Source organism: Haemorhous mexicanus, chromosome 14 (genome assembly GCF_027477595.1).
Source record: "Haemorhous mexicanus isolate bHaeMex1 chromosome 14, bHaeMex1.pri, whole genome shotgun sequence".
Lineage (NCBI taxonomy): Eukaryota > Metazoa > Chordata > Aves > Passeriformes > Fringillidae > Haemorhous > Haemorhous mexicanus.
In genome coordinates this window covers 3880288-3906484 of record NC_082354.1, presented here as the reverse complement: position 1 = coordinate 3906484, position 26197 = coordinate 3880288, and the positions used below count along the sequence as shown (strand labels likewise).

The 26197-nt window shown below is 44.1% G+C and overlaps 1 protein-coding gene across 3 annotated transcripts in view; it reads right to left on the bottom strand.

Annotated features, from left to right (window-relative positions):
* Positions 1–685: 685 nt before the first annotated feature.
* AMOT (angiomotin) overlaps positions 686–26197 on the bottom strand; it is a 51887-nt gene continuing 26375 nt past the window's right edge. For all 3 annotated transcript variants that reach the window (XM_059858927.1, XM_059858925.1, XM_059858926.1), the window contains exons 5-13: positions 24891–25035; positions 23467–23559; positions 20803–20948; positions 11167–11316; positions 9476–9666; positions 7495–7617; positions 6631–6863; positions 5632–5856; positions 686–4657 (exon numbers count right to left, since the gene is read on the bottom strand). In XM_059858927.1, the coding sequence (XP_059714910.1) occupies positions 4557–4657; positions 5632–5856; positions 6631–6863; positions 7495–7617; positions 9476–9666; positions 11167–11316; positions 20803–20948; positions 23467–23559; positions 24891–25035 (1407 nt within the window). In that variant the 3' untranslated portion in view covers positions 686–4556. The remainder of the gene's footprint in view (positions 4658–5631; positions 5857–6630; positions 6864–7494; positions 7618–9475; positions 9667–11166; positions 11317–20802; positions 20949–23466; positions 23560–24890; positions 25036–26197) is intronic.

Sequence of the window (26197 nt, the reverse complement as noted above, 5' to 3'; positions counted from 1 at the left end):
GGGAAAAGTAAACCGGGATGCTTAAGGGAAGAGACTGGAATGACAATTAGTTTATCCTGTAAAATCTCCGATTAGGAGTTGAAAACCCAAAGACAAAGGCCAAGCAGTAGTGAGGAGGAGGGAAGGTGAGGATTGGTTTTGATTTGTATTCCATAAGCTTCTCATACCAAACAAATTTACTGCAAAACAAGAAAATCAGTGGAAAAAAGCTGAAAACACAGGGTCCATTCTTTAAAAATACACGGATACACAACATTTACAAGACTTCTTAGTGCATATTTACACTGACCATTTCGTTTTCTTTCTAGAATTAAAGCTGCCATAAACCTTCAAAGACTTAAGGGCTGTTTCAACAGCTGAACTACAAAACAGCCCAGTCACAAATTACAAAATAAACTTGGATGGTTTAAATAAAGGGGGAAAAAAATAAACCACGTGACTCACTTCAATATAGATTTATATAGGAAAGATCATTCTCTTGACACACTGTCTGGTTGTGAAATGGTAAACTTTAGTATTTTAATTCATGCTTTGATATTTTGGGTCCCCAAGAGAAGCAGCTGAGTGGGCCCCTGTTAGACCACAACCCTGCTGGGAGGGAAACTGCTCAAAGCCATTTGCTCCCCAAAAACCCTGCAAGATGATGGAGGTGGAAACCAAACTCTAAAACCAACTTAGAAGAAGATCTTTTTGAAAAGAAATGTATTTTCTTCATAAATACAGTACAATTACATTTTACAATGTCTTTTTACTTCCTAGACATAAAACCACTAACTTTTACAAAAGAGTTCCTATACAAATACATGAAAAGAGAGCCTCCCCCCTCCCCAGCCCCTGGCAGGGAGCACAGCCAGGGCAGCAGGTGAATCCAGGACAAGCTGGGCCAGCCCTGGGGAGGGGAAGCTCAGCTACCCCGGGCTGCTCCTGCCCTGGGCACTCTGGGTTTGGGTTTGTCTGGGTGAATTTGGGTTTGTCTGGGGTGCAGAGCCTGGCTCCGGGGGTGTCACACGTGTCCCACACGCTGCCGGCCCCTGGAGCAGGAGGTGGCCTTGGAAATGGGCCTGGCATAAAACTCTGTGAGCCACCCCAACTCAGGCAGCCCCAAAAACCAAAGCAAAGGCCATGCTCAGCTTTCAGCACAGCCCACACGGGCAGAACTTCAGCCCCAGCACACGTGGTGACCTCAGTGTCCCCCTGCAGACCCCTGACACATCCCCTTGAGTCTCCAGACACTAAACCCCTGCTCTAACCCCCCAGGAGCTGCCAGGTAGGAGCTGTTTAATTTAATAACCACATTGGGCCAGGTGGAACAGAAGTCTCTGGATCTCAGGCAGTTCCCCAGCCGTGAAACCACAAAGGAACTGCCCAAGGGAAGGACTTGGGAGTTTGGCCTTTCTGTAAGCAGTGAAAGGAAAGAGGAAAAATAACTAAACTTCATTTTCTTGTTTTGCTCTACAAAGAATATGTGGCTTTCTTTATAAAAGCTACAATTCTGCTTCTAATACCCGAGTTTAAGAAAAACTCTTAGTCTAAAATTTTGGTTTGCAAAGGTCGTTGCAGTCATTGTTAAAAACCACTTTCTACTAGAAATAAGCTCTACAGAAGGCAAAGGAACTAGGTGTGCAGTTTGTCTCCTTAAAGAAGTTTCCATTTTAAAAACAAAATAACAATCTGTACAGAGACTGAAGACTATAGTACACATCTTCCTCAAAGCAAGCAGCTCGTTTACATTCACATCAGGATGGCTCTGAGGAAGCTCCAGGGGAAGAATACATTCCTGATGGCTCCCAGTTTGTCAGCACAGGAAAACAACCTCTAGCTTCCACAGCAAAGTTTTGGGGGTTTGCTTTTTTGGAAGAGACTGAAATTACAAAATAGGGCAAAGAGCCCGACCTAAGCAGGGTGAAACTGCATCATCTTCCAAAATTACTTCAAAGGGTAAGGAACTGCCAAGGCTCCTGCAATCCTGATGGTTCAGGCTGTCAGAGACAGCCTGGCTTCCATTTCTGAAAGAGACAGTTGCTGTATTTTATTCACAAAAAGCTACTGTGTCCTTTTTGATTTGTAAAAACAAAATGCAGTGGCCCTCCATTTGAAAACAGTGAGCTGCAGGGAGGATAAACCAATTATTTTCACCTGAACAGCCAATACTGATTGGGGAAAATCAGTTTTCTGAAAGAGTTTTTATCTGTAAAAGATCCAAATTTTCCCAGACATTTTAGAATTTATGTGAATCAAGTGAGTTGTAACTGTTTATTTAGAGCCCTACAGTCATAAAACTTCTTTCCAGATGCTGAAATGTATTTGTAAGGATGGAATATTACTTTTCCTGACTCTAAATGAAGAGAAAAGCATTCAAACAGTTCTCCCCCCCACCCTCACACTCAATGGCATTTGATTTCCCTTGCTCATTTTAAGCCAAACTCACAGAATATAATATAGATACTTATGCTGGAATGGCAAAAGGTGAACACCTTGAGCTAATGAGAAAAGCTGCATTTTCAACAACTGTGGAGGAGGAAGAGAAATCAAATCATCCAGGGTGGGCATTACTTCATAAAGTGGGATGGAATTAAACCAAGAGAAATAAAAGCAAGACATTCTCAGGGATGAGAATGAAGTGGTGGTGAAGAGAGTGCCTGGAGAAGAGTGGGGAATGGCTCAGAGGGAAGGGAGGTCTGGAACTGTCTGGACAGACATTGTGCCACAGGACAGGCAGAGCCTGGCAGTGCCTGGCTGATGGAAGGGCTTTGGGCCTGGCCACAGCATCTCCAGCCCACCCTTGGCCACCTCTGCCTTCTGCAGGACTGGGAATATGGCCTGAAGGTCCCTAACCAGCAGCAAAGCTGCCAGAGATGGTGGGAAGTGTTTTCCTTGGATTTGAAGTGATTATTATCAGGAGGAAAGCTCAGGGCTGAGCTTTAGGCACCACCTGTGCAGAGAGAGGCACCTCCTCTCCTGGGATCCCTGGGGATCTGGTGAGGCCATTTCATTTGAACACCACAGCAGTAGGGTCAAACAGGAATGAAAGCCATTCACTAACTCTGTGATAATGAATTGCTGGATTTTCTTATTTCTGGGGTGAAATGATCTGTAATGAAAATTTTGCTACTCTAATGCTGCACAGAAAGCTGAAACTAGCCAGGTTCCCAGTGTGTGACCACTGGCTAATGAAATATTTTAATTTTCAAGTACAAAAAAAGAGTAGGTTTTAACAGAAATTAATATTGAAGTGTTTTAATAAAATGCAAAGACAGTAACAAAAAATACTCATGTACTTCTATTGGCCTTAATATCTCCTTAGAGTTTCTGTAACCAAAGCACTGCTGCATCTGTGCTAGTTCCCAAAAATCTGGAAGTGAACCTCATGACTTAAATATGTAACTTTTTTCTGTAATGCCTCTGGGACTTTCTTTAAACTGCTCTCTCCACTCAGATGAGTTAAAGAAGTATTTTGAAAGGAGAGAATCTGCCATCTGAACCTTTGCACAGAGCTTCTCTTTAAAGCTCTACCTCTGAGGCTTTGCTATGTGAAAAAGAATCCAGTCTCTCCAGAAAGGAGGGATATACAAAGTTGAAGGGCATTTGAAATATAGAAAAGTTTGCTACAGAGAAAGATCCCCACAGATGCAGTGGATTAAGTTGTTACATCTATAACAGGGCTTCCCACTTGAGCTATGGTAAATTTGAAGCAGTTTCACTAAAGCCAATGGAATTATGATGTCAGAAATCTGATCTAACAGATCAGGGCTGGGCCTGTAAATTCTCCTTATTAATTTATGTAAAACATCAATGCAATATATTATTTACTATCCACTGTAAAAATTATTGAAAAAGTACTTAAGTATAAAAGTGTGGCAAATCTCATAAAAGGAACTACAAATATGAAATGTGACATTAATCACCAGAGTAGTTTGTTTTAATAACGAAATAATTAAAAAAGGAATTTGGGAAGTAAAAAAAAATGTTACCACACTGAAAATGGACATCTTTTCAGCCTATGAACATGAAACACCTACTCTGAGTTCTTACACTGAGAGGAAAGAGGAAGTGAAAGGGAAATGTCCCTTGATCACAGCTCAGATTTGTCAAAGCTCCCCAGAACACCTGTGTTCCAACACCATTAAGTGGTGCTCACAACCATGTCCCTGGTTCTGACCATTTTAAGGCCATTAAGCTCACCTCACTACATTCAAGCTAGACGTGTATCAGCACCTGGGAGAGCAGGTACTTCTGCTTAAGAGACTTTAAAAACACTGAAATGAAATATCAGATGTAGTGCACCTAAGGTCTTCTTTTTTTCTCCAGATGTTACCAGACCCAGTATTTAAAAAATAAAGGGGGAAACTTTCAAAGAACAAGTGTTACGGGTTTTTTATAATTTAGAACAAATTATAAATTAACCTGTCCAAACTTTTGAGACATAATATACAAGAGCAAACAGCTGAGTGTTCTTTTATTACTCAGGTACTACATTTTTTTTTTTTCCCCCAATAAAAACGTCTTTTAAAATTTTCTTGCTACTGTTATCCCAGCTCAGATCCTGGTACAGCCTTTCAGATGAGGTATTCTACCATCTCTCCATCTGGGAGGTCCTGCCCCACAGTCTGAACAGGGGCTTTTCTTTCAAGAGTGCTGGAGTGGAAGAGTGGCCCATCTATGTGATGAGGAAAAACAAGAGACAATTAAAGGTGTAACTTCAATGAGGTTAGAAATATGACATTAACATTTTAAGTCATCTTGTATCATTGGCCGAAGACAGCTAATAACTTATTTAGTTTTTAAAAATTCAATTCCCACGTATGCAGCCAGACAAATAAAGCTGTTTTATCAAATTCCCTTTGGGTACCTCCCACTGATACACAAATCCACACAAAACTGGAGTGACTGCATGTAAACCAATGCAGTCAGGGTGGATTTTCACCACCAGACCTGTTCTCCCTCAATACCCATTAAACAGCACAGCATGGGCAGGAGGCAGAGCCCAGCCAAACACTCTCTGCCATGAAGAACAACAGCATTGTAACGTGTCTGTAAGGAGAAGAGGCAAGGTTGTGTAATCTGCATTGATTTGGCAGAGTGGGCTGGAAAATGAGCAGCTCTTGCCAGCTGGGAGCTCTGTGGGAAGCAAATTCAGCTCCTGGGACAGTCACTGTCAACTGGATCTCCAAGGCTGAAGTTGCTCCTGTGACTGGGATGGTACCAAGACAGCTTTATTGTGATAGCTCTCTCTCCTCCTTCTCCCTCCCCCTCTCTGAGTCCACCTGGCTTTGGATGCCCCCTCAATGCAATAGCCAGTTTGAAGAGCCCATTTTCATGTGTTTAAACCCCACATCCTACTCACAACTGACTTCAGAGCAGACACTGACTCAGACTGCCCAGGGATTTGCATCTCCCTGTTCTCAATTCTCAAATCTTGCTGCACCTCCCTGCCCAGTGTGCCCACGCTTGTGCTGCCACTCCTCAGGCTTTTCTTTTATTCCTTCAGAGTGTTTGAGACCACTCAATCACACTTGTCCTCACAAAAACTAACCCCAGTTTGCCTGGAGGGAGGAAGGGACATCAGGGCTGCCCCAGAGATGGTGAGTGGGTGGCAGGGTGCCCCCTGGCACTGGGGCTGAGCTCTGTTACCTGTTTTCTCTGCACTGTAGGTCAGGTTGGTGCTGGGGAGTCGTGCTGGGGTGGGAGCTGCAGGGGCAGGAGCAGCTTTGCCCTGCTCACTGCCCCTGTCTGTCTGGGTGCTGCAGTCTCTGCTGCCTGTCTTGGAGTGGGCTGACAGCAATGGTGTGGAGGGCAGGACAGGAGAGGGGGTGGAGGGGATGGATTCAGAGCGATATTCTGTTCCCAGCAGAACACCTGTGTGGGAAAAAGGAAGGAAATGTCACAGTCACAGAAAACTAACTGGTATCAGCTCTGCACTGATTGCTCCAGGAGCTGGAAAGTGCTCCCTCCCTCAAGAGGCAGCACTGGTTTGCCTTTGCACAGCACCTTCCTGCCCCGGGTGCTGAAGTACCTGAGCAATAGCAGTGTCCCTGTTGCTGCTTGCAACATGGTGGGCATTAATCTGCACTCTCTGAAATCACCTGCAACAGGTCCTCATTTACATTTCAGGAGTTTTTACTTTCAGTTCTGGGCCTAACTTCTCCCAGGGTAAAAAAAAAATCACCTGGGATTTGCTTTGTTACAACTCCATTTCTCAGAACCATGCTGTTGAGCCATTCCAGATAGGAGTCATGTTGGTGCAGGCACAACACTACAGGACAGAAATCCTGATTAAAATCTCTGCTCCAATTCAAGGAGACTTTACACCATCATCCAGCTGTAATAGCCAGCTGAAAGCAAGTGCTTGGTAGCCCTGGAACCTGTATCCCAGACATCCCTAAAGTCAGGTGGCAAGTTAGGAATAAAAGCTTACATATTTAATGGCAGAGCCTAAGTATCAGAAGTCACTCATTCCCAGAAGTGATTAAAATAAGCAGCTATTTCAAATGTCTCCCATCTTACAGCCAGCTTTACTGCAGGCCAGGCCAGATGCTCTATCTGTCCAACACACCCTCCTCTGCTGCTCCTGCCTCCCCCCCTCCAGGCACTGGCTCTGATTCAGAAGTGCCACTGGTATCTGGAAATTACCCAGGCTGCCCTTCCAGCTCTTGTCCTCCCTCTTCTCCTCCAGGATGGGGGTGCTGCTCAGGGTTGAGGAGTGGGACAGCAAGCCTGAGCCAGCGTTGGAGATGGACATGAGGGACTTGGCAGGTCTCATGGAGGAGAGCTGCTCTGTCTTGCCAGGCTCCTTGCGGGAGCGCTGCTGCAGCACTTTGATCATGGCATCCTTCTCGATGATCTGGGCGTGCAGGGTCTTAATCCTTTGGGGCAGAGAAAAAGAACAGTTTGAGTATCTCCATCTCCCTGCACTGAGGCCTCAGTGTCCCCATGGCTGTGATTAGGGCTCCCTAGGCACTTGGAGAGGTGAAGGGAGGATGCCAGGAGATTGTCCTGGGCACTGGCTGCCCTCTGGCCCACAGAGCAGATCATGTGAGAGAGTGGGATATACCCACCCTCCTGGCTACTGGAAACTGCTCTAAACAGCCACGGAAGGAGCTCTGAAACAAACCTGAGAATAATGGGCAGGACATGAGACCAAAAGAAAGAATGAACACACTTTGGGGAATCTGCACTGTGGGCCTAACCCCAGGGAAAACAGCACTGTGAGCCTGTTAAAGGGTGGCTGGAGTCTGGGGTCTGATGAAAATGCCCTGAAGAGAGAAGAGGAACAACTAGATGCAAAAAATCTAAGACTTTTTTGCATTAGCCCTCAGTATCAAGACAGGTTTTGGATTGTTGTGTTTATACTTCCTTGGCCAAATGAGTGTCTGGTATTTGACAGGGCTGCTGCTGGTGACGACACAAGAATTTCTGGTTCTGAGGCATCTACCCAGGCAGTTCATCTCAAATCCCTGTCCCAAGGAAGCCAGACAGGACCAAAGTGCACTTCACCTTCCCTCCATGTCGAGACATCTCCTGTTGGCCAGCAGGATCTCCTCCTCCTCCTTCTGGATGCGAGCTTCCAGGGAGGTGTCGTAGCTGGGGTTGGGCGAGTGGCTGATCACCGTGGTGTCCCTGGAACAAGGGACACAACACATGAAGGACCTGCTAAGTTTGCTGCTTTCCCCCCAGCAGCACAAAAGTACTGCTCAAATGGAACAAACAAGGATATCTACTTTTTTGTTTTGAGTTTGAGCTGGCTCAGTGTCTTTCAAAAATCCAACTCCTAATTTCATTTGTGTCCTAGTGAAAAGGGATTACAAAAACATGGAGATCGTTACAACAACAACCTCCTGTCCATTTTGGGACAGTGACTCACCTAAACTGAGTCCCTGCACTACTCTAAAGTGACCAAGGAGGCAATCCAAGGACACAAGGAGGGGAAAGGAACACCAGGCACTTTTCTTCAACTTGAGATTAAAAGCCTTTTCCCTTCCCCTTCCAACAGGGGATGTGAATACCAAAGGGAACAAGGCATGGAAGTTTCTTAAGCAATCCTAAGCAGCTTCGTCCAAAAAATCTGGAATAAGGTGAAAAGAATTTCAGACTGATTCCATATAAGGCCTAATGTCAACACTGTGATAGTTGGTCAGTCCACTAACCAAATAATGAGTATTTCATTCTACTTATGAATGTGGCAGGGCATGAGAAGATCATTCACCAAAGAAACCCAACCTGACCCAGTTCCTGCCTGGGCTCTAAAGCATCCTTCCTGCAACCTCAGCTTCCCAGGGGATGCCAGCTTCCACTGTTAAAGGAAAGGGAAAGAAATCTGGACAGTGTCGAGGAGGCTGCCACTGGAATTGGTGGAATCTAGATGGAAATGGAAAAGCAGAGGCTCTTTCCTGACTGGACAACATTCTTGTTCATTTAGTGAAACCTGAGCAGGCCTAACACAGCCCCTCCCAGTCCATGATAAACAATAGACCAGGCCCCAACTTATCAGCCCACGCTGAAAATATAACATGGCCTCTAAGCACAAGCAGCAGCTGGAGCCTTTAGGGAATCTCTGGGGAGGTGGAAAACAGTGCACAAGAAGCATCGATACCCTAAAATAACAGCTTCCTTCTGCAGCAAGATAAGATAAGTCTTTAAACACTAACACAGCAGATCTGCAGCTTCACCCCTGTAATTCCAGTGTGATCTTAGAAGCTGGGAAGCCAGTTGTGATAACATCCCTAGCTGGATTTGGCTCATGAAACAATCTACAATAAAATCTGCTGTCCAGAACCATAAACTAGTGAGCACTGAAATTACATGCAAGCAAGGCCTAATGCTAAGGAGTTGCACTCCAGTAACATTTCTTGTTTACCAACCAGGTGAGGTACCTGGGCCTATTCACAGCCATAATAAGTGTTTCTGTACAGTTGTCTTGGAATGGGAGCTTGTTACCAAATTTCAGACACCCTTCCCACCCCCACAAGCAGTGCTTTCCATACACAGCAGAATGTTTTGAGCAGAATTTCCTAGTAGATGCTTCTGGTTAGTAACCAGACAATACCACAAAGTAATTTGCAAAAACATTCTGGAGAACAAGGAAGCCATTCAGGGTGAATGATGTGAATCACCAAGCTCACCCCATCTCTCATGACTTCAGCAAGGACTGATTCCTGTTTTAAAAATAAAAAAACCCCAAGCCTCTTTCTCCTTTGAATCAACAGCATCTAGGAATGGCTCAGAACAATTCTGAGTCTGGAAAATGGATCCTGCATGTGGAGGAATCTTCCCCTGGAAAAGCATTTCTAATTGCTGGCAATTGCACAGCTCCCAGGAAGAGCAGCCAAGCTCCACTTGCTTGCAGAGTTCTGAGAAGCTGTTCAGACCACAGGATGAGCAATCACAGGAGGATGGCATGACAACATTCCTGGGTGGGAAATATGACATTCAACTGGAAAAAGAAAATAATCCCAGCCCTGTGAAAAGTCCCATTTACCTCTGAGCAGCCACAGTCGCAGCTGCATCCAAAGCAAACTGTCTCATCACACTTTCCTCCAGGTACTTCTGTTCCCACTTGGTCATGTCAGCTTCCAGAGCAAGGATCCTCTCCTCCTTCTCACGCAGGAGCTCCATCAGTGCTGTGGCGTTGTACTCCGAGACGTTGGCAGCCTGAGATGTGCCCTGACGCTGATCCCCAGGAGCAAAAGAACAAAGCAAACAAAAACAGGACTCTCAGGATGCAGCTGTAAGGCTCAGGGTTGGCTGCTTTGCTTTTTGTCACTGGTTTGACACAAGAACCCCCCAGAGGGAAATAAAGTGGCTTTATGCTGTGTTGGGCAGGCTAACAAGAAAATACCTGAGATGCAAAATACTCCTCCCAAGGCCTTTCTTCCCAAAAGTATCTTTTTTTCCAAAGATGGATATTTGGGCCTTCCCAAAGTCCCAAACATGCATCTCAGAGCTGGACTGTGCTATAGAGGTGTGATGTGCACAGCCCTTCCATAATGCCTGGTGTAACACAGACTGACTCCCAAGTGTTCAACAAGGCACTGACTAGTATCATCCCTTCAAAAAAATAGATCCAAAATATTTTAAAGCATTTGATTACTAAATTTATATGATCAGTGTATAGCTGGGGACTGAAATAATTCAGTTCTAAAGCAAGATTTGGAAGGCAGGCAGTGTTCCCTTTTAAAGTAAGGAAGCATGGAGATCTGCTCAGATAATAGTTCAATGAATAAAACCTGCAGTTTTATATGGAAGTCTCATGTGGGATTAGCAAGACATTTGACTTTAAAAATAAAATAAATAGTTTAAAGGAATAGGGCAGACTAACTATTATATGCTGAGCTCAGAATTTTTAACCATGACAGGAAAGCAATTTTTTGTGTTGACTCAGGCTCGATGTAAAAAGTTGTGGGGTTTTGAGTACCTGATCTTCCAAAAGTGTAACAGAAAAGTTTAGCAAATTACTGTAACTCCTACTAAAACCCATGCAAACCCCCAATATTTAAATATCTATTCCTATGCAGAGATGGAAGTTAGGGGATAAAAGTAAGCTGAAAATAAATGTGATTTAGAACACAGGCCTGCATCCTATTTCCAGTAAAATTTAGACATTTGACAATTCATCTGTATTTAAGATAAGCTGAAGTTAATGCAGTTCTTAACACATCTGCACAATCTACTTCTCATTCCTTCTTTTCACTGAAAAAGACTCATAATAATATTGCAATACAGTCTATGTGAAACTCCCACCTATTTCCATCAACTGCATTTATAGAATTGGCTTTGAGAGTTTAGTCTTGTGTGCTTTTTTAAATTCAAAAGGTTTTTGAAGGGCCTCTTTCCAGGCCACTGTTAATGAATTTTATGTAAAATCACAAACTGTGAACAAGAATTTTTAAATAATTTCAAATAACATAACCATGGTATTTAAAGGTACAGCAGCATGTAGCCATGAGGCTGTTTCTGATCTTGTCACAGGATGGATCCCCTATTGCTCCTTATCTAAATTCTCAGGTTGAAACAGAATTAAATTGGGTAAAAGCAATACAATAGCCAGGAAATCCATGAATCTAACTAGTGAAAAAGAAGGTTTTTAAGAACACAAGATAAAAGATGCAGTGCCTTTCTGCTGGGTGTGGGGCAGGGTGCAATCCAGGAGCCCAGCAGGGCCAGGGGTACCTGCTGCATGCGCAGAGATTCCAGCTCCCTCTCCAGCCGGGTGCGCAGCCGGTGCTCCAGCTGCTCCCTCTTCTCACACGCTGCCTGCAGCTGAACCAAGGCCTGCTGCATCTTCTCCACCTTCTCAACATAGACCTGCTTCTTCTTCAGCTGAAACAAAGCAAGAAAAGGCAGCATAAACAATGGGAATGAGCGAGTGAACTTCGGGCTTTGCCACCAGCCGGGAAGAAAATGTCCAGGTGACTTCCAGCACCTGAAGGGAGCCCACAGGAGAGATGGAGAGAGACAGGACAAGGGGGGATGGCTTCACATGGCCAGAGCACAGGCTTAGGGGGGATATTGGGAGGAATTCTCCCCTCTGAGGGTTTGAGGTCCTGGCACAGGGTGCCCAGAGCAGCTGTGGCTGCCCCTGGATCCCTAGAAGTGTCCAAGGCCAGGCTGGAGAGGACTTGGAGCACTTTGGGACAGTGGAAGTTGTCCCTATGGCAGAGGGTTGGAATTGGAGGTTCCTGAAGGTCCCTTCCAGCCCAAACCATACCATGAGTCATGACAGATACCATGCTGTCAGTGGGCCCTGGCCTCCTGCCCTGGCCTGGCCACTCAGGATGTCACAGCTCTGTCCCAGCTCTGCTTTCCTGCTGGGTGGTTTTGTCCTTCCTGTCCTCAGTGACCCCATAGTAACGATGGGGAAACAGAAGAAATTATCTGTGGCAAATGTCTGAGAGCAGCAATGGACTAGAAAGGGCACCAGGGACTGAAACAGAGTTTGAGTGACTTGACACACGTTTCCAAGGTAACTGCAGCAGTGTTTAGAGCTGATCCCCAAGTTGGGCACACTCTCAGTGCACTATTGAAAATTGCTGGCAGCATTTTTACAAGATTAAGCAGAAACTGAATCAAAATTTGTAGCATCCTATTGCTTTCCAATCACAATAAAATAATGGGAACAAAGCACACACCAGCCATGGCCCAGGCTCTCCCCATGCCAGGTTTATCCAGATTTATCCCAGCAGTCTGGACATTCTTCTTGGCCTGAGAGGTCCTGCTCTGTTCCTGCCACTGCCCTTCCATCCTCCTCCACTGTTCATCCTGCAAACCAAGCTGCCACCCTGCCTCACAAGAAGCAAGAAAAACTACCACACTGAGCCCCCCAGTAACTGTCTTAGCAAGGTTAATCCACAGTTCATACAGAATAAAAATGAACTAAAATATGACTTAAAAAATAAAATAAAATAAAACATATCCAGGGCCCAGCTCTATTCAAATATAAGGAATACTGCACACCTGTGGGCATTATTTTCTGTTTAGGAAAAGATTAACAATTGCAATTAGCTGGCTCTGTGCAGCAAATCTGGGGCACTGCTTTTGTAGCTCTGATTGTCATAAACCCTGAAATACAAAAATAGCAGGAAGAAGGCAACTTTTCCCAACAGTCAGAGCCAAAGTTCTAGACAAGCACCACAATGCAAAACACAGACGCCCTTATGTGAGTTCAAAGAGCTGCTCTACAGCCTGATGGAAGAAAAGTCCACTGAGGGATATTAAAGACAAAAGACACCACTTTTGGCTCAGGAAGTCCTTCTTGGAAGTGGAAAGTATTCTGGGAAAGTATCAGGGCTGGCTGGCCCCATGCTGACAGTGCTCCCTAGGAATCTGCTCTCAGCTTCAGCACACACAGGATGCTTTGATCTGAACAACACGAGCTGTTCTTACATCACACCTTTGCTCCAAAAAGGTCTTATCGTGTGTTTCTTAAAAAATTTCCCCTTTTCTCACTCCTGTTCCTTCAGGCAATGCAAAGAGCAGAGACAGAAAAATCTCCCAACAATATTAAACTCAGACATAGTATCCTTTTCTTCTCTCCATAAAGTCAGCAGGCAAATAATCTCACAGCGTGAATGTTGCTGCCTTGGAGGATTTTCCCCAACTGAGAATTTTATAATAAAAGTTACAACAAACAGTGAGCAATCCAGCCAAAGGACTTCCCACCAGTGCATGTACAGTTGAAAGGTATTTTTATTCTTTGATTGCTCAAGATTTCAAGCTTGTTTGGAATGGGAGGGATGAGAACATTTAAATGTAACTTAATAGTCCACTGCTGCGCTGCAGAAAATCAATATATGTGTTATACTTAATAAATCTTTTTATTCCAGATCATAGTACTTGATAACACCAATTGAAAGTTTGTCAGACTCCACTGAAGTGTGGATTAATGCACCAGTTTTAAACCTAGATTAACAGCAGCTCAAAGTAGCCAAAAGTGATAAATATAGGGTCAGCAGCAGAACCCAGAAATGGAGAGCACTCAGTATCTTGGGTTTTGACCTAGACAAGGGTGAGGAACAACTTGATAAACTCACTAGCAGTGAAATACCATACATTGAGCTGAAAAATAATCTCTTCAAAACCAGCTCTCCTCCCTCTCTCTTCTTTATAAAAGAAGTTAAGGATGAGGTGATGGATATTGGGTCTCATTACCTACTCCAAAGCATTTCAATTCCTGAGCAGTTTTTTAACACACAGGTACAATCCTGCAAAAGCAGCCACCGACAACGTTTTACAGTTTCGCAATTAACAAACCTGAGTATGCACATGTGTAGATTAACACTCTGGCCTGCATTCAAAGAATACCAAGAGCCCAGCCAAAAAGCAGAATTAGGACACAGAAATTCCACTGAAACATCCACTTTGAACGTTCTCCCATCAGCCAAACCTGCAGGTGAAAAGTTGCAACACATGCTGTTGCCCAAGCTCCCAGCACTGCCTGCACACGCCTGACTCGGGCACCAGCCCCAGTGTACAGGCACAGCTTGTTCAGTGGCTTTGCAGAAAGACAACTTTTTTTTTTTCCTCCCTTCACAAGATGCACTTCATCTTCCAGCATCAGGAAGAATTAGGAATGTTGGAAGATTTAGGGTTGTTGAGTGTGTTCTTTTCGACAGCTTAAAACCGGAATTAATTCACAAATTCTTCAAATAATTTTCAGGTTTTTGGAACCCAGGTGTTCAGTAAGCTTTAACCATGGAAATGTGCTCGAGACAACTCAACTTTCCTAATGTCTTTTGTCAGAATTATCCTTTCTCTATAAGATAATCTCATTTCATGCACTTGCTGCCCTCAGTTAAGTCACTGCACATTCTGGCACTCTTGTTCATTTCCAGCTCTGCCACTCTGCTACTGCAAGTATTTGTGACAAAAATTTTCTTTTCTGTGAACCAGGATTCTCCAGAAGTGCTAGAAGGGAAATCTAAATTTATACATTTTTGGTTTTCACCTCTCTGACCAGACCTAACTCTCACTGTAAAGAGGATCAGGAATGATTCTTCTAAGCACAGAGGGATTTCATTACCAGAAATCAAGAGTATGATCTTGTTTTCCTAAGACAAGAATTGGAAACAATTTCCTGAGTATTGCCAAGGTGCTGAAGACATAACTAAGATGGGAAGAAGGAAAAAAGGCAGCGAGCTGAGGCTTGTTCTTGGTCATTTGCCATGGATTCCCCACCCTCCCTCTCCCAGCAAAGAACCAAAATTGGCTGCTCAGTGCCAAGGGCCACAGCAGCATCTACCAGGGCAGGGATGGCATCAAAGGACACAGGAATTCTCTCCTCTGCATCAGGCCTTGCAGAGAACACGTGCTCTAGATAAGAGTTCATTCCTGAAGCTTTACAAGGATGCAGTCACACCCTTTGGGATGTAATTTTAAATAAATTTGACAAGATAGTAATTTTCCTTTTGATGGTACAGCATTTAACTAAGAAGCAAGCTCATGTTCACTTAATGTATCATAACTGCTTTGCCTCCAAGGGTGCTCTGAAAATGCAGAGCATTTTGCTAATGAGAATATCTTTATTTTAACACCTATTTACCATGTCAGATCTCAAATAACCTCAGTGCATGTCTGGAAGCACAGCAGGATGACTGTATCCACTCCCAGCATTTCCTACAGCACAATTTCAATAATGTCCTTATCATCTCCAGGTCAATCTCTGACTGCTTTGGAAAATGTCCTAACCAAGCATCAGAGGTCAGGCTGTAATTCTAACTAAACCAGTGTAAACAGGAGCAGCCACTCTCCAGCTGCCATTTACTACAAAGTTTATGTAAATTCTGCAACAGGACTCAGGACAAGAAAAATAAAGATGGCCATGAATGACCTGGGCTCTGCAGAAATCCAGGGCACAAAGAGCAAAGCAGTGCAGGGAATATCCCTGAAAGATTCCCTGGCTGCCTGATCAAGTATTTCCAGCTTCATTTAACTTCCCCTCTCCCTAGGCATGTCCTTGCATGGTCTAAAATCAAGGGCCAAAGACCACTTTTCCTCTCAGAGACAGGGGATATTTGATTATTACTACAACTGCCCAGCAGAAAGGGAATAACAACATTCTAAAAGCCAAACAAATCCTGTTCCTCTTTATTTAGGCTTTGACAAACCATGCAATGCTTTCAGGGATCCCAGGTCCTTGCAGAAGGAAGGCTCTGAGGAGGGCACAGAGGTTCATGTAAAGGGAGCAGGGGCACACAGGAATGAGGAATTTTCAGTCAAGGCCCAAGGGAGGCTGTAACATCCTCCAACTGGAGCTGTCTGTGCAGGACAAACACAGCCCAGGACACAGCAGGTGAGGGGGAAGGATCTTCTCTGAGCAAAGAGATTCATTGCTTCCAGATGAGTTACTCAGCAAAGAATTTTATTTTTTTTTATTCTGGGGAAGAAGAGAAGACTTCCTGCACTGATTCAGAATTCTCCCAGGCATTTTGTCAAACCCAGCCATTAACCTCTTCATCTTGGACAGCTCCTATTTCAGAAATTGGTAACACTCATCAGCATCTGCTTGTCTCCCACCCACTATTTCTGATGTCTTCAAAGTCCTTGGTTTAATATATTCAGGGTGTTTTCATAACATTCTGGGTTTATCCTAAAGCTGAATCCATTCAGATGCAGCTGAAAATGTGTTTCCCCACAAGAATTTGCCTGCTATGGCAGAAATGTAGTTAAAAAAAAAAAAAAAAAAAAAAAAGCCAGCAAGCACGTTTACATCACCTCACCCTCTTGCAGTTGGAATATATTCCTCTAGGATGCCTTTGAACCCTCAGTTTGTTTGAATTCAGGCCCAACAAGGCGCCAGTGGCCTCAGCAAGAATTCCTGCTGAAACAATCTGGTAACACTATTCCGTGTAGGGAGCAGAGCTTGTGGCATGGCAATGTCACAATGTCGTCGCCCCGTTTGTTTGTGTTAAAATAAAGTTCTAACTCTCAAAGCCACCACTGGAAAATCACTAACAGGCAGAACATGTGAGACAGTGACATGGCAATAAAAAGGCAGCTCTGTCACAAGAATGCAGCTCATTAGAGGGAAGCAGTTACAGGGAAAACAGGGAGGTTTCTCTCCTTGGCACCCAATCCATCCAGGAGTGACAAGCCATCCAAAACTTGTCCCTTTTAGAAGCAACTCTTTCCTGAAAGGAGTATTAGGTAGCTCTCAGTCTACGTGAAACAAATCTGTAGAGACCAGGAATATCTTTTTATAGACCCAGGGAAGTGACTGGAAAAAAACTAGAGCAGGCATCAAGCAGACAGCTCTCCTTTGGGTCTTCTCCCTACAAACCAAGGCTCTGTTCTGAAAGTATCTCAGGCACAGCATAAAAAGTACAATAGATGTCATTGGGAAATGTATTTTTGCATTTCCCCCAGACAGACCCCTCAGTGTTATCAGAAATAGAGCAATTTTTCTCTCCACAACAGCACAGTGAGAGATGAACACATTATCTCAGCTGGTATCTGCTACATTTGGAATTGTGATGGCTGAAGGATCTTAGAACTTCTAAGCACAAGCAATTTTAGAAAAGATATTTCATTCAAACTTGTCCCCTGCCTTATCCCCCAGTTTCTACCCATTAGAGAGGTGGTCTGTCTCCTCTTCCCACTGCAAGGTGTGTGTGTGTGAGGATGGCAAAGAGCAGATGTTTTTATCTTCCTGGTGCTTGTCATTATTCTTCAAAGCTGTCTCCTTGAGGCGCTTGGTAAAACAGTGATTTGTAAAGCAATGGAGCAAAGGAGTACAAGTTACACTACCATAAAAAACCCACAAACTTTTCTTAAGTTGAAGTGTGGTCTTCCATGGTATCAATTAAATAGGATAAGCAGAAATGACCAAGTCTGAGGGGAAAAAAAAAAAGTAAAACCAGTAGCACTTGTAGCCTCTGCACTCAGCAGTTGTGGTTAGATAAAGTATTTGGCACCAAACTCCCTCCTGCAACATTCCAAGTCTGGTGAGGACTGGCAGCAAGTCAGCATTTACTCAGAGTCAGGTGGGTCAGGATGGTCCTTTCTGCAAAGCCAGCAGTTCTGGCCCTGGCCCAAAGCAAAGCCCAGCTCAACTGCTCCATCTGCTTCAGGCTCTCAAGGTGGATGTGAGCAGATGGGGTTAAATCCTGTGGGAGCAGCCACAACCCTGCTGCCATCCCACCTGAGACCCTCACAGCAATCCATGCAATGAGAATTTTTCATTGCTTTAGCTCCAAATATTATCGCTGTTTCTGACTGTGATGTACATTTTTAAGCCAAAATACATTTTACCTCAAATATGTTCAATTTATGTTAAACGCATTACATGTAATGAAAATAATCTGAAGTTTTGATTTCAGAAACCACAGACCAAAACTTCACTAGAAGCCATTTTAGTAAGCTGCTGATTTATGCAAAACTGTGGAACATTTACTAAAGGCAAGAACAAAAATAGGGCAGTGAAAATAGAGGTTAATAACTGTGTATCTTTAGGGAGAGTAGAGAAGTAGTAAAGTTTAAATATTGTATATAAAACATATATACATACTTAACAATTCTGTTCGTAGACACATTTAAGTTTGCTTTAAATATTTATGATCACTCACCCTATTTTGCACTTTGCAGAAACAAACCCCACACTATCAAAAACTTAAATGGCAGCTTGTTCTAAATTTGAAGAGCCATTTCACCCCTGCTAACAGGAGAAGCATTCTGTCAATGTCTACTTTTGCATCCAACTGCTTCACACTGTACTTCAGTATCTCCAAGATCATTCCTTTCTCCATCACATTTAACATCCCATGATCTCTTTCACTCTAACTTGCATGCTAAAATCAGCATATATAAAAACCCTCAAAGCTCCACAGGTGCAGACAAGTGTCTACATTTCACAGATTTTGTCCAGACTGGCAATTCAAGCCAAGGGTTTGAAAAGAACCTAAAGCTCCAATTCCAATGCAACATTTAAAACCAGTTACAGTCATATATGGCTTATAGCTCTCCCTAGAATGGAAATATTAATTTATAAAGGATCTGGTGCACAAAAGGCAAGGTTACTTTGCTTAATAGGAAGTCAAAATGGAAAGGGTAAAAAGAAAAGCTGAAAACTTACATTACAGGAGGCAACAACTGAAATTTGCAGCCCCCCCCTCAGGCCCTGAGCCAGAGTAGCTGCCAAACCTGAGCCTAAGAAACTCCACCCTCTGCTGCAGGACCAGTTTGGAAATTCCTGACACTCACAGGGACTAGTCACTCAGATTACCCTGGCCAGAATAAAGAAATAGTCCACTAATTGTTCATATCTCTTGGCCACTGAATGCCACTAACTCAGAATGGTGTTCCCAGCCCCTTCTAAAGGTGTCCTGAGCTCTGAGCAGCTCCTTGGCTGCCTTTGGGAATTACCAAACCGCCTGGGGATTGGAGAACTTTCCACAGTTCAACACTAATGAGGCAACAAATACTGTAATCCTAAGTATTTCATTAAAAAGTGATTTGGGAAACCTGCAAAAGTGACTCTACCATTTGTTTCCCCTTATTCTCTCTCACCTCTAGGAAAAAGCAGAGTTAATTCCTGCTCCCTCACTGAGACACTTCCATATTTATCTACAGCAGGAAGGGTGGCACTTCCTGCACACCCTGGGATTCGAGCAAAGGTTGGATGCATGTGACCAAGCCCTCATGCAGATCATTTCACCCTGGATCAGCCTGTGTGTGCTTTTTAAGCTATCATGCAATTTAGCCCAGAGTGACTTACCTATTTCACTATTCTACCTAGGCAGAAATGCTTTGCCACAGCACTGAACTCAATTCTTCTAGAGGAACAAGAGCAGTCTTTTGTCTTTTGAAAATAAAACATACAATTATTATTATCCCTCAAGGCTTCAACTTTAGTGTGAAGGAGCCAAAAAGAGTGCCTACACAGAGGTTCAACCCAGCCAAGTGCTGTGAGTGCTGGCCCAGCTGATCAGAGCACCTCACCCACATTGACTCCAAGCATCTTCCAGGGAAACCACAAGGATGTCCCATGTCCTTGGAGTTAGTGAGCCACCAGACTTTTAAATAAGGTGCTGAAATTTGCATGAAAGCCAGAGAGCTCCAATACATTGCAGAATCCATGAGAGAATAGTTTGAGAGCCAAAGAGAGCCATGTCAGATGCAAATTACCCTATAACCTAATGCTCCCTGTCCCCTGAGTGAGTGCAAGTCAGCCGTGGCAGGCTAGAAGAGGTTATGACAGCAGGTAAACCCACAAGAACATCCTGAATGAGCAGAGCAGGTCCAGGGGAGATCCAGAGGGATTGAGGAAAGGCTTCCATGAAGAGATTAAAAGAAGGGCAAAAAATAAGGATACCAGCAAGAGACATAGGAAGATTCAGGGGAGGGCTATTGAGGCAAATTCAGAGCTCAGAGAAGAGCAGGCTAAAACTCAGAAATGAGCTACACCTGTACCTGGGAGAGGAGGATATTCACTTAGTATTTGATCATTTCTCCTCTGTTGGCACAATGGGATCCTGAAGGGAGAGAGAACAAAAAGCAGACAAGGGGGAGGGTTTGAGGAATGTCTCTGAAAGCAGCAAAATTCAGGTGGACATAGGCACAGTGCCCAGCCGAGGGTGACGCTGAGCGCTGGTAGCCAGGGAGATGGCAGGGTTGGAGAACAAATCTGCAGGGAGGAAGTGTGCTTGGTCAGGAGATTTCCTCCTGAGACTCTCCATGGAGGAAGAGTAGGAGTAAAGGAAGCAGAGGCTGGAGTGGGAAATGGGGCCTTTGAGAGGAGAGCAGAAGGCAGGAGGAAAGGACGGACACCGTGACGCAGAAGGGACAAAGGTGAGAGCCATGAGTGGCAGGGACAAGGCTACAAAAGAAACTGCTGTGAAAGCTGCCCAGCTAAGCAGCTCAAATGTATAATTCCTTCTTGGGAGGAAAGGGAGAGAAAACAACTGAGGTCATGTACAGCTTATTACAAATGCTGGGCACACATGGTGATCTGCTGGGCACTGTCCCCACACCTGGCAAAGGGACAAACCACATTCATCTGATATTACCTTTAAGTCCATCCAGATCTGAATTTCTGCCAAGCTTAGCAAGTTTCCAGGGCTGAGAATCCACTTCCAGCCCACTTTTACCAGTTGAAACAAAAAGAAAATAAAATATGGCTGCTTAGACAAAAGCATTTCCAAGGAAATAGAGATTTGTGGCTTATCTGTTTAGCTAGTCAACACAAAGCTAAGCCGATAGAAACAGCTTTGAAGAAAGCAGATTTCCTTCTAACTTCCACAAGACAAACTCATTCCCACAGCCACTTTTGCTGGAACACAAGCTACCCTGACTCCTCTTTCTCAGCATTCTTACCTCCTCCTCCAGTTTCACCACCTTGGCCTGAGCGTTGTTCAGGGCCTGGTCTCGGATCTCGATGTGTCTCCGCTGGTCCTCGTTGGTGGAGCGGGCAGCAGCCAGCTCTATTTCCAGTTTCTCTTTTTCCCTCTGTGTTTCCTTGTCTATGGATAAAAAAGTGATAGTTATCAATGCACAGCACTTGTCTCTGTCCAGTTTTCAGGAGCCTTTCACTCCAGAGGTGAGGGGAAGATTGCACTGGGACTTCTCAGAAGAAAGAGAATGCAAATCTAGTGCTAAGAGGGAAAAGAAAAGGACATGGCTTTCAAGGAAGAGAAGGACCTGTAATCCTGAAAAACAAGTATGGTACCTTCAAGCAGCAATGTGCCACAAAGATAGTGAGAAGGAACAGAAGGTGCATCACTCAGTACAGTTACCCAGGTAATTTGCTGTGATTATGCAGATGGTTAGTGAAACTTGGCACCTCCTCACCTCCGAGCTTTCAGCAGTGGAAAACAAACAGAATAATTTTAATATCTCAGGCTGGGGAGAGAGATAGCAGACTAGTATCTGCTGAAAAACTGTTTCCTGAAAAACTTGTGTTCCTTTTTTCCACATTGACCCCCCAAACTGGAAGGGAATTCTGTCCTTTCTCAGAGGACCCCCCAGCAATATCTTCAGAGGAATCAGAAAACAAATCAGCAGTGAGAACTCCTCAGTCTTCTTCTATGGCCTGTAAAATTGACCCCCTGGGCCAGAAGTGAGGCACATACATCTGTTCTGTCCCTTCCCAGAGCAGACCTGCCACTCCAAACACAGCAGCTCATCCTTTTCTGCTGCTCTCCAGGAAGAGCTGGAGCAGCAACGCTGAGTGTTGCAGGAACAGGGCACTGCCTTCATAAAAACACAGATAGGATAAAAATAATTGGAGACAGGAGGAATTATCACAAAGGGTGTAAGGCAAAGCCACAACACAGAGCTGATGTCCTCTGTGTATGTTGCCATTCCCAGCTCAAGCCAACCAGCTCCAAAGATAACATTAACCCACTTGCTGCAAACACAACCACAGAATACTCCCTGGAGTGATCTACACCCAGCACTGATGACACCAGAGAAACTGCATTCCAGAAACCAATATCCCACGACAAAGGAATGAGGACAAGGAGTGGAAGGCTTGAAAAACAGGAACGAGGTGCTGGGTGTTAGGACAGACTGCATATGGAGCACACAGGCCCATTTGTGCAAGCATGTGCATAACTATATTTACAGGACCACAATTACTCCCTTTCTTCTGCCAGCAAAGAGCCAGGAGCAAAGCTTTAGCAACACAGAGTAGCTAAAGATTCCCTTCTGCCAGGGAATCAACACAGCCCACACACAGGTTGCAAAACAAACCTGTCCACCAACAGCACCCAGAGCTCTGCAGAGCAAACCCAGAGCCAGCCCAGGACATAAGGACAAATGTCATCACATGATTATTTTTTTTGCCCATCTTTTCCCAGCATTTCTCCTCCACCCAGGAATGAGTTGCTGCCAGTGTGAGCACATTACACTGAGCTGCATTGAGACAGGGTGGCATTGTGCCAGCAGGTATCAGTCAGTGCTACCAGTCTGTTTGTTAATCTGGAAATGCTTGCAGAGAGACTTTTGGAGGTTTTGTTGCACACTTTTTTTCCAAATGAGAACTGCTTCACTTGACAAGTGCCTGCAGCACCCCTAGAAATGCTGAGACTGATTAAATGCAGGACTGTGGCTTCCATGCTCATCCAAAAGGAGAGGCCACACAGCTTTGACCTCTCCAGTTTTTGGGTGCACCTATGAACCTCAATGTCTACCCAGCAGAAGGAGAGACTAAACTCCCAGACTTCCCAGTACCACCAGGAGTTTGGAATTCACTCCCTGACAGCCATTTGCTTGCAAGGCAAACCACAAGGAATAAGCTAAAGATGACACAAGAGAGGGACACCAGAATCTGTCAGGGTAGTTGCAGCGTCTATTACACCACAGAAAAACTCTGTTTTGCAATTTTATTGCACTACCTTTTTATATAACAATTGGAGAAAAGTGAGCATTGTCAGAAGGGTGGAGCACGCTGTGGGATGAGAGAAAAGTTGGCCCGACGCCGTCAGCCTCGAGACATTTCAGAACAAAGGAAAAGCAGCATTTCACACCCGTCATTTTGGTTTGCCTTGTGATAAATCCACTGCTGTGGACAGAATTCCTGACCCTCACCCAGCCCAGCAGACTGCAGGAGTGTTCATCCCCTTTATTTTTGCTCAACAGGATAGGGCAGTGGCAAATTAAAGAGGAAGGAGATAGGAGACCTAGCAGGCTCCTCTCCTACTGGCCTTAACTCATGCCAGGACTCCTGTTGGCCTGGGGAAGGTTTCAGTTCAAAGCTTTCAAGGAATAAAATAGATGGATAAAATATGTAAATTATGGGGTAAACACTAATTTTACGGTTTAACTGAAAATTACTTTTGCTCCAATATCTCTAATAAATCCCATCAGATGGACTTTAGATAGTGACAGAAAAGGGATTCTTGGATCCCTCCTCCTTTCTCCACTGCCAGCTTTGGCTGCCACTGCCCTGGTTTCTGTGCTGCTCATTAACCTGCTGCACTGTCCTCCCTCCCAGGTGACTGGAGCTTTCCACTGACCCACAAAGGCTGTGAAACTCACTTTGTGCAAAGAGCTGGGAGATGGTTTTCCGATTGTCTTCAGACCCCTCAAACTCCTTCTCTGCCAGCTGCTTGTTGGCTGTCTCCATGCGTTCTGCAAAACAATTCAATAAAAGCAGAAGAAATAATTAACAACTTTCAAGCATTAAGTTTCATCTGCTCAGGGCATTCCTGATGCTGGGGGAATGGATCTGCTGATTCTACAGCTAATTTCTATCAGAAACTGGCACTCACTTTTGAAATGTTTTTAATTATGTCCTTAAGGAAATACACTCAATGAGTCAAAACAGGTTAAAGTTCCAAAGAAATTATTTTAAACATCTATAACACAGAAGTTTATTTTTTCAATTTATACTTTTATTTTTTCCACACAAATCCCACCATGCAATTAAAAGATCTCTTATAACTCTCCACTAAATCTTAACAGGAGATTAAATTACTGTTGTCCAATTACCTGACTTGAGGGAATAGTGTAAAACCCTAAAAACAGCTTAACAGCTCTGCTGGCTCCAAGCTGCTAAAAACTTGTATCAGTCTGTGAAAATTAGAATGAAATGTTTATGCTGTGTTTTATTAAGAATAAGATTATTTAATGCAGGCCTTTGTGGACAGTACTGGGAAATGTATGGCTTTACTCCCTGGATGCAAAACAATTTCTGGGAGTCTTAGTAAAAGACATGAGGCAGTGAGAGCATGCAGGACAATCAGAAGGCTTTCTTAAAAATATTAAACTTACAGTTTAAACAACTGTTTGTGCACCTTCAAAAATGTCACATTGCAGATGATTTCCACCTTCCAAACTAATGCTTAAACTTTTCCCCCCAGTAAGGTCAAATACCACTCAACACCACTCTGCTGCCAGCCATGGGGCTGCCTCAGCCTCTTAGCAAGAACCAGACACCAATAACATCTCACTCTGGAAAAGGAAGGGAGATCCAAAAAACCAGATGCCTACACTGATAAGGAATGACAAGACCTTCAGGAAGAACAGACACTCTGCAGTTTGTATGTCAGTGCAAAAAGGGTCACTGGACAGGAAATAAAGTGAACGTGCCTGGTGTGGGATTAGGCAGTCAGCAAAACCTCTTTCCATTTGTGTAAACTGAACAAATTGTACAAATTGTCTCTAGGATATAAGACATGAGAGAATTCCAGGCTTGCATCTGGTTTATGGTATTTGGCTTATCACATGTTTCTTGTCAATGAGAAACAGGCTGGAAATGAAAGACTGCAGCCCTCTCCTTAACCTGTCTCTTCCATTCCTCCAGCAAGTGCTTAAAATCTCTGACTACTGACTGCACCTGAGTATCCTGTCATATTCCAGTCATGTCAGACACTGAATTCTGCAGCAAAACCCTGTCCTGCCAAGTGAGCATAGCAATAAAAACCCCCAGCACTGAAGAACAGAAGTTTTACTTCATTTACCTCTTAGATCCCTGTTGAAATCATGAAGCCTACGAATTTCTCCTTCCAGTTTGTTTCTCATGGCTTTTTCCAGGGCATCCCGCTTAGAGGATGATTTCTCCAGGTTTTTGTAGGCCTCTGAAACTTGCTGAATTTCTGTTTCCAGCTGCAGTGGAAGTGAAAACAAGCACTTACTATTTTCCACTAAGAAATTTCATTGTCTCAGACAGGACATTACTTTGTCTCAAGTGTTCTTTATTGAGGAAAACCTACACTTATACACTAAGTAAAAGAAAGTCTCAGGTCTGTGATGAATCTCTCTGTAGAAAGAATACCAGTGGCTGAATAATTTTGCAATGAAATATGCTTTATCCTTCCTTTTAGGATATGCTTTATCCTTCAGTGAAAAGTTTCTCTGATCATCCAGAGCAGGAGATTCTCTCCTAACTCTCCTTGCTGAGCATTATTTGCTATGGAAGTGTGGATCCCCACCACAGCAAACCCCATCAGCACTGTCTACAGCAAGTGATCAACAGGGAGGTGGAGGGAAGTGCATTTGTATCCTTCTCTCACTATCAGGAAGCTGTCAAACAATTCTCTCAAGTATTTCCTGGCCAGAAACATTCCAAAAAAATATAACCAAACGAACATATGTCCCTGGTAAGAGGTAACATGGGCAAAAATGAGTGTGGAAAGCCACACTGGTCACCTGAAGGACAAGCAGCCACACATTTTTCTGGCCCCAAACACAGCCCAGTGCAAAGAGCACAGCAAGGCCCACAAAGTCCCAAATTGCTAAGTAGCATCAGCCTTTCCACAGCTGCAAGGCAAAAGCAAAGCTGACCTGCTGCCCAGCTTTAAACCACTGATCATCAAGAAGCTATTTCTGTGAGGCAGCACAAAAATACCTCCACACATGCACATTAATGATGGGTCTCACTGGGATATTTCCTTTTAAATGTCTTAGCATCATTTATTCTGTTTGCTCCATAAAGCCAAAGGTGGCAAATAGCTGGGTCCAAATCAAGACATTAAGTTTTCATGGAAATTGTGTGGTGTTGAGAGAGGGACAAAAGGAGTGTTAGTCCCAGTCCTGCAGTCCAAATGTCTTTAGTGTAGCCATAGCAGCACTACTTGCCCTGCACACTGTGGTGCCAGCCAGTTTTGTAGCAATGTCCCCTGTGCCTCCTTGAGTGGCTGCGGTCTCATGCCACCCCCAAGCAGGCCCTTCCTGCAGCTCTGAAGTCTTTTTGGGAAAATGAAATTGCTGCTATCCTGGACAAGCCTTAACTTAGCCAAGCAAGCCAAGCAGTCAGGCTCTTCAGCAG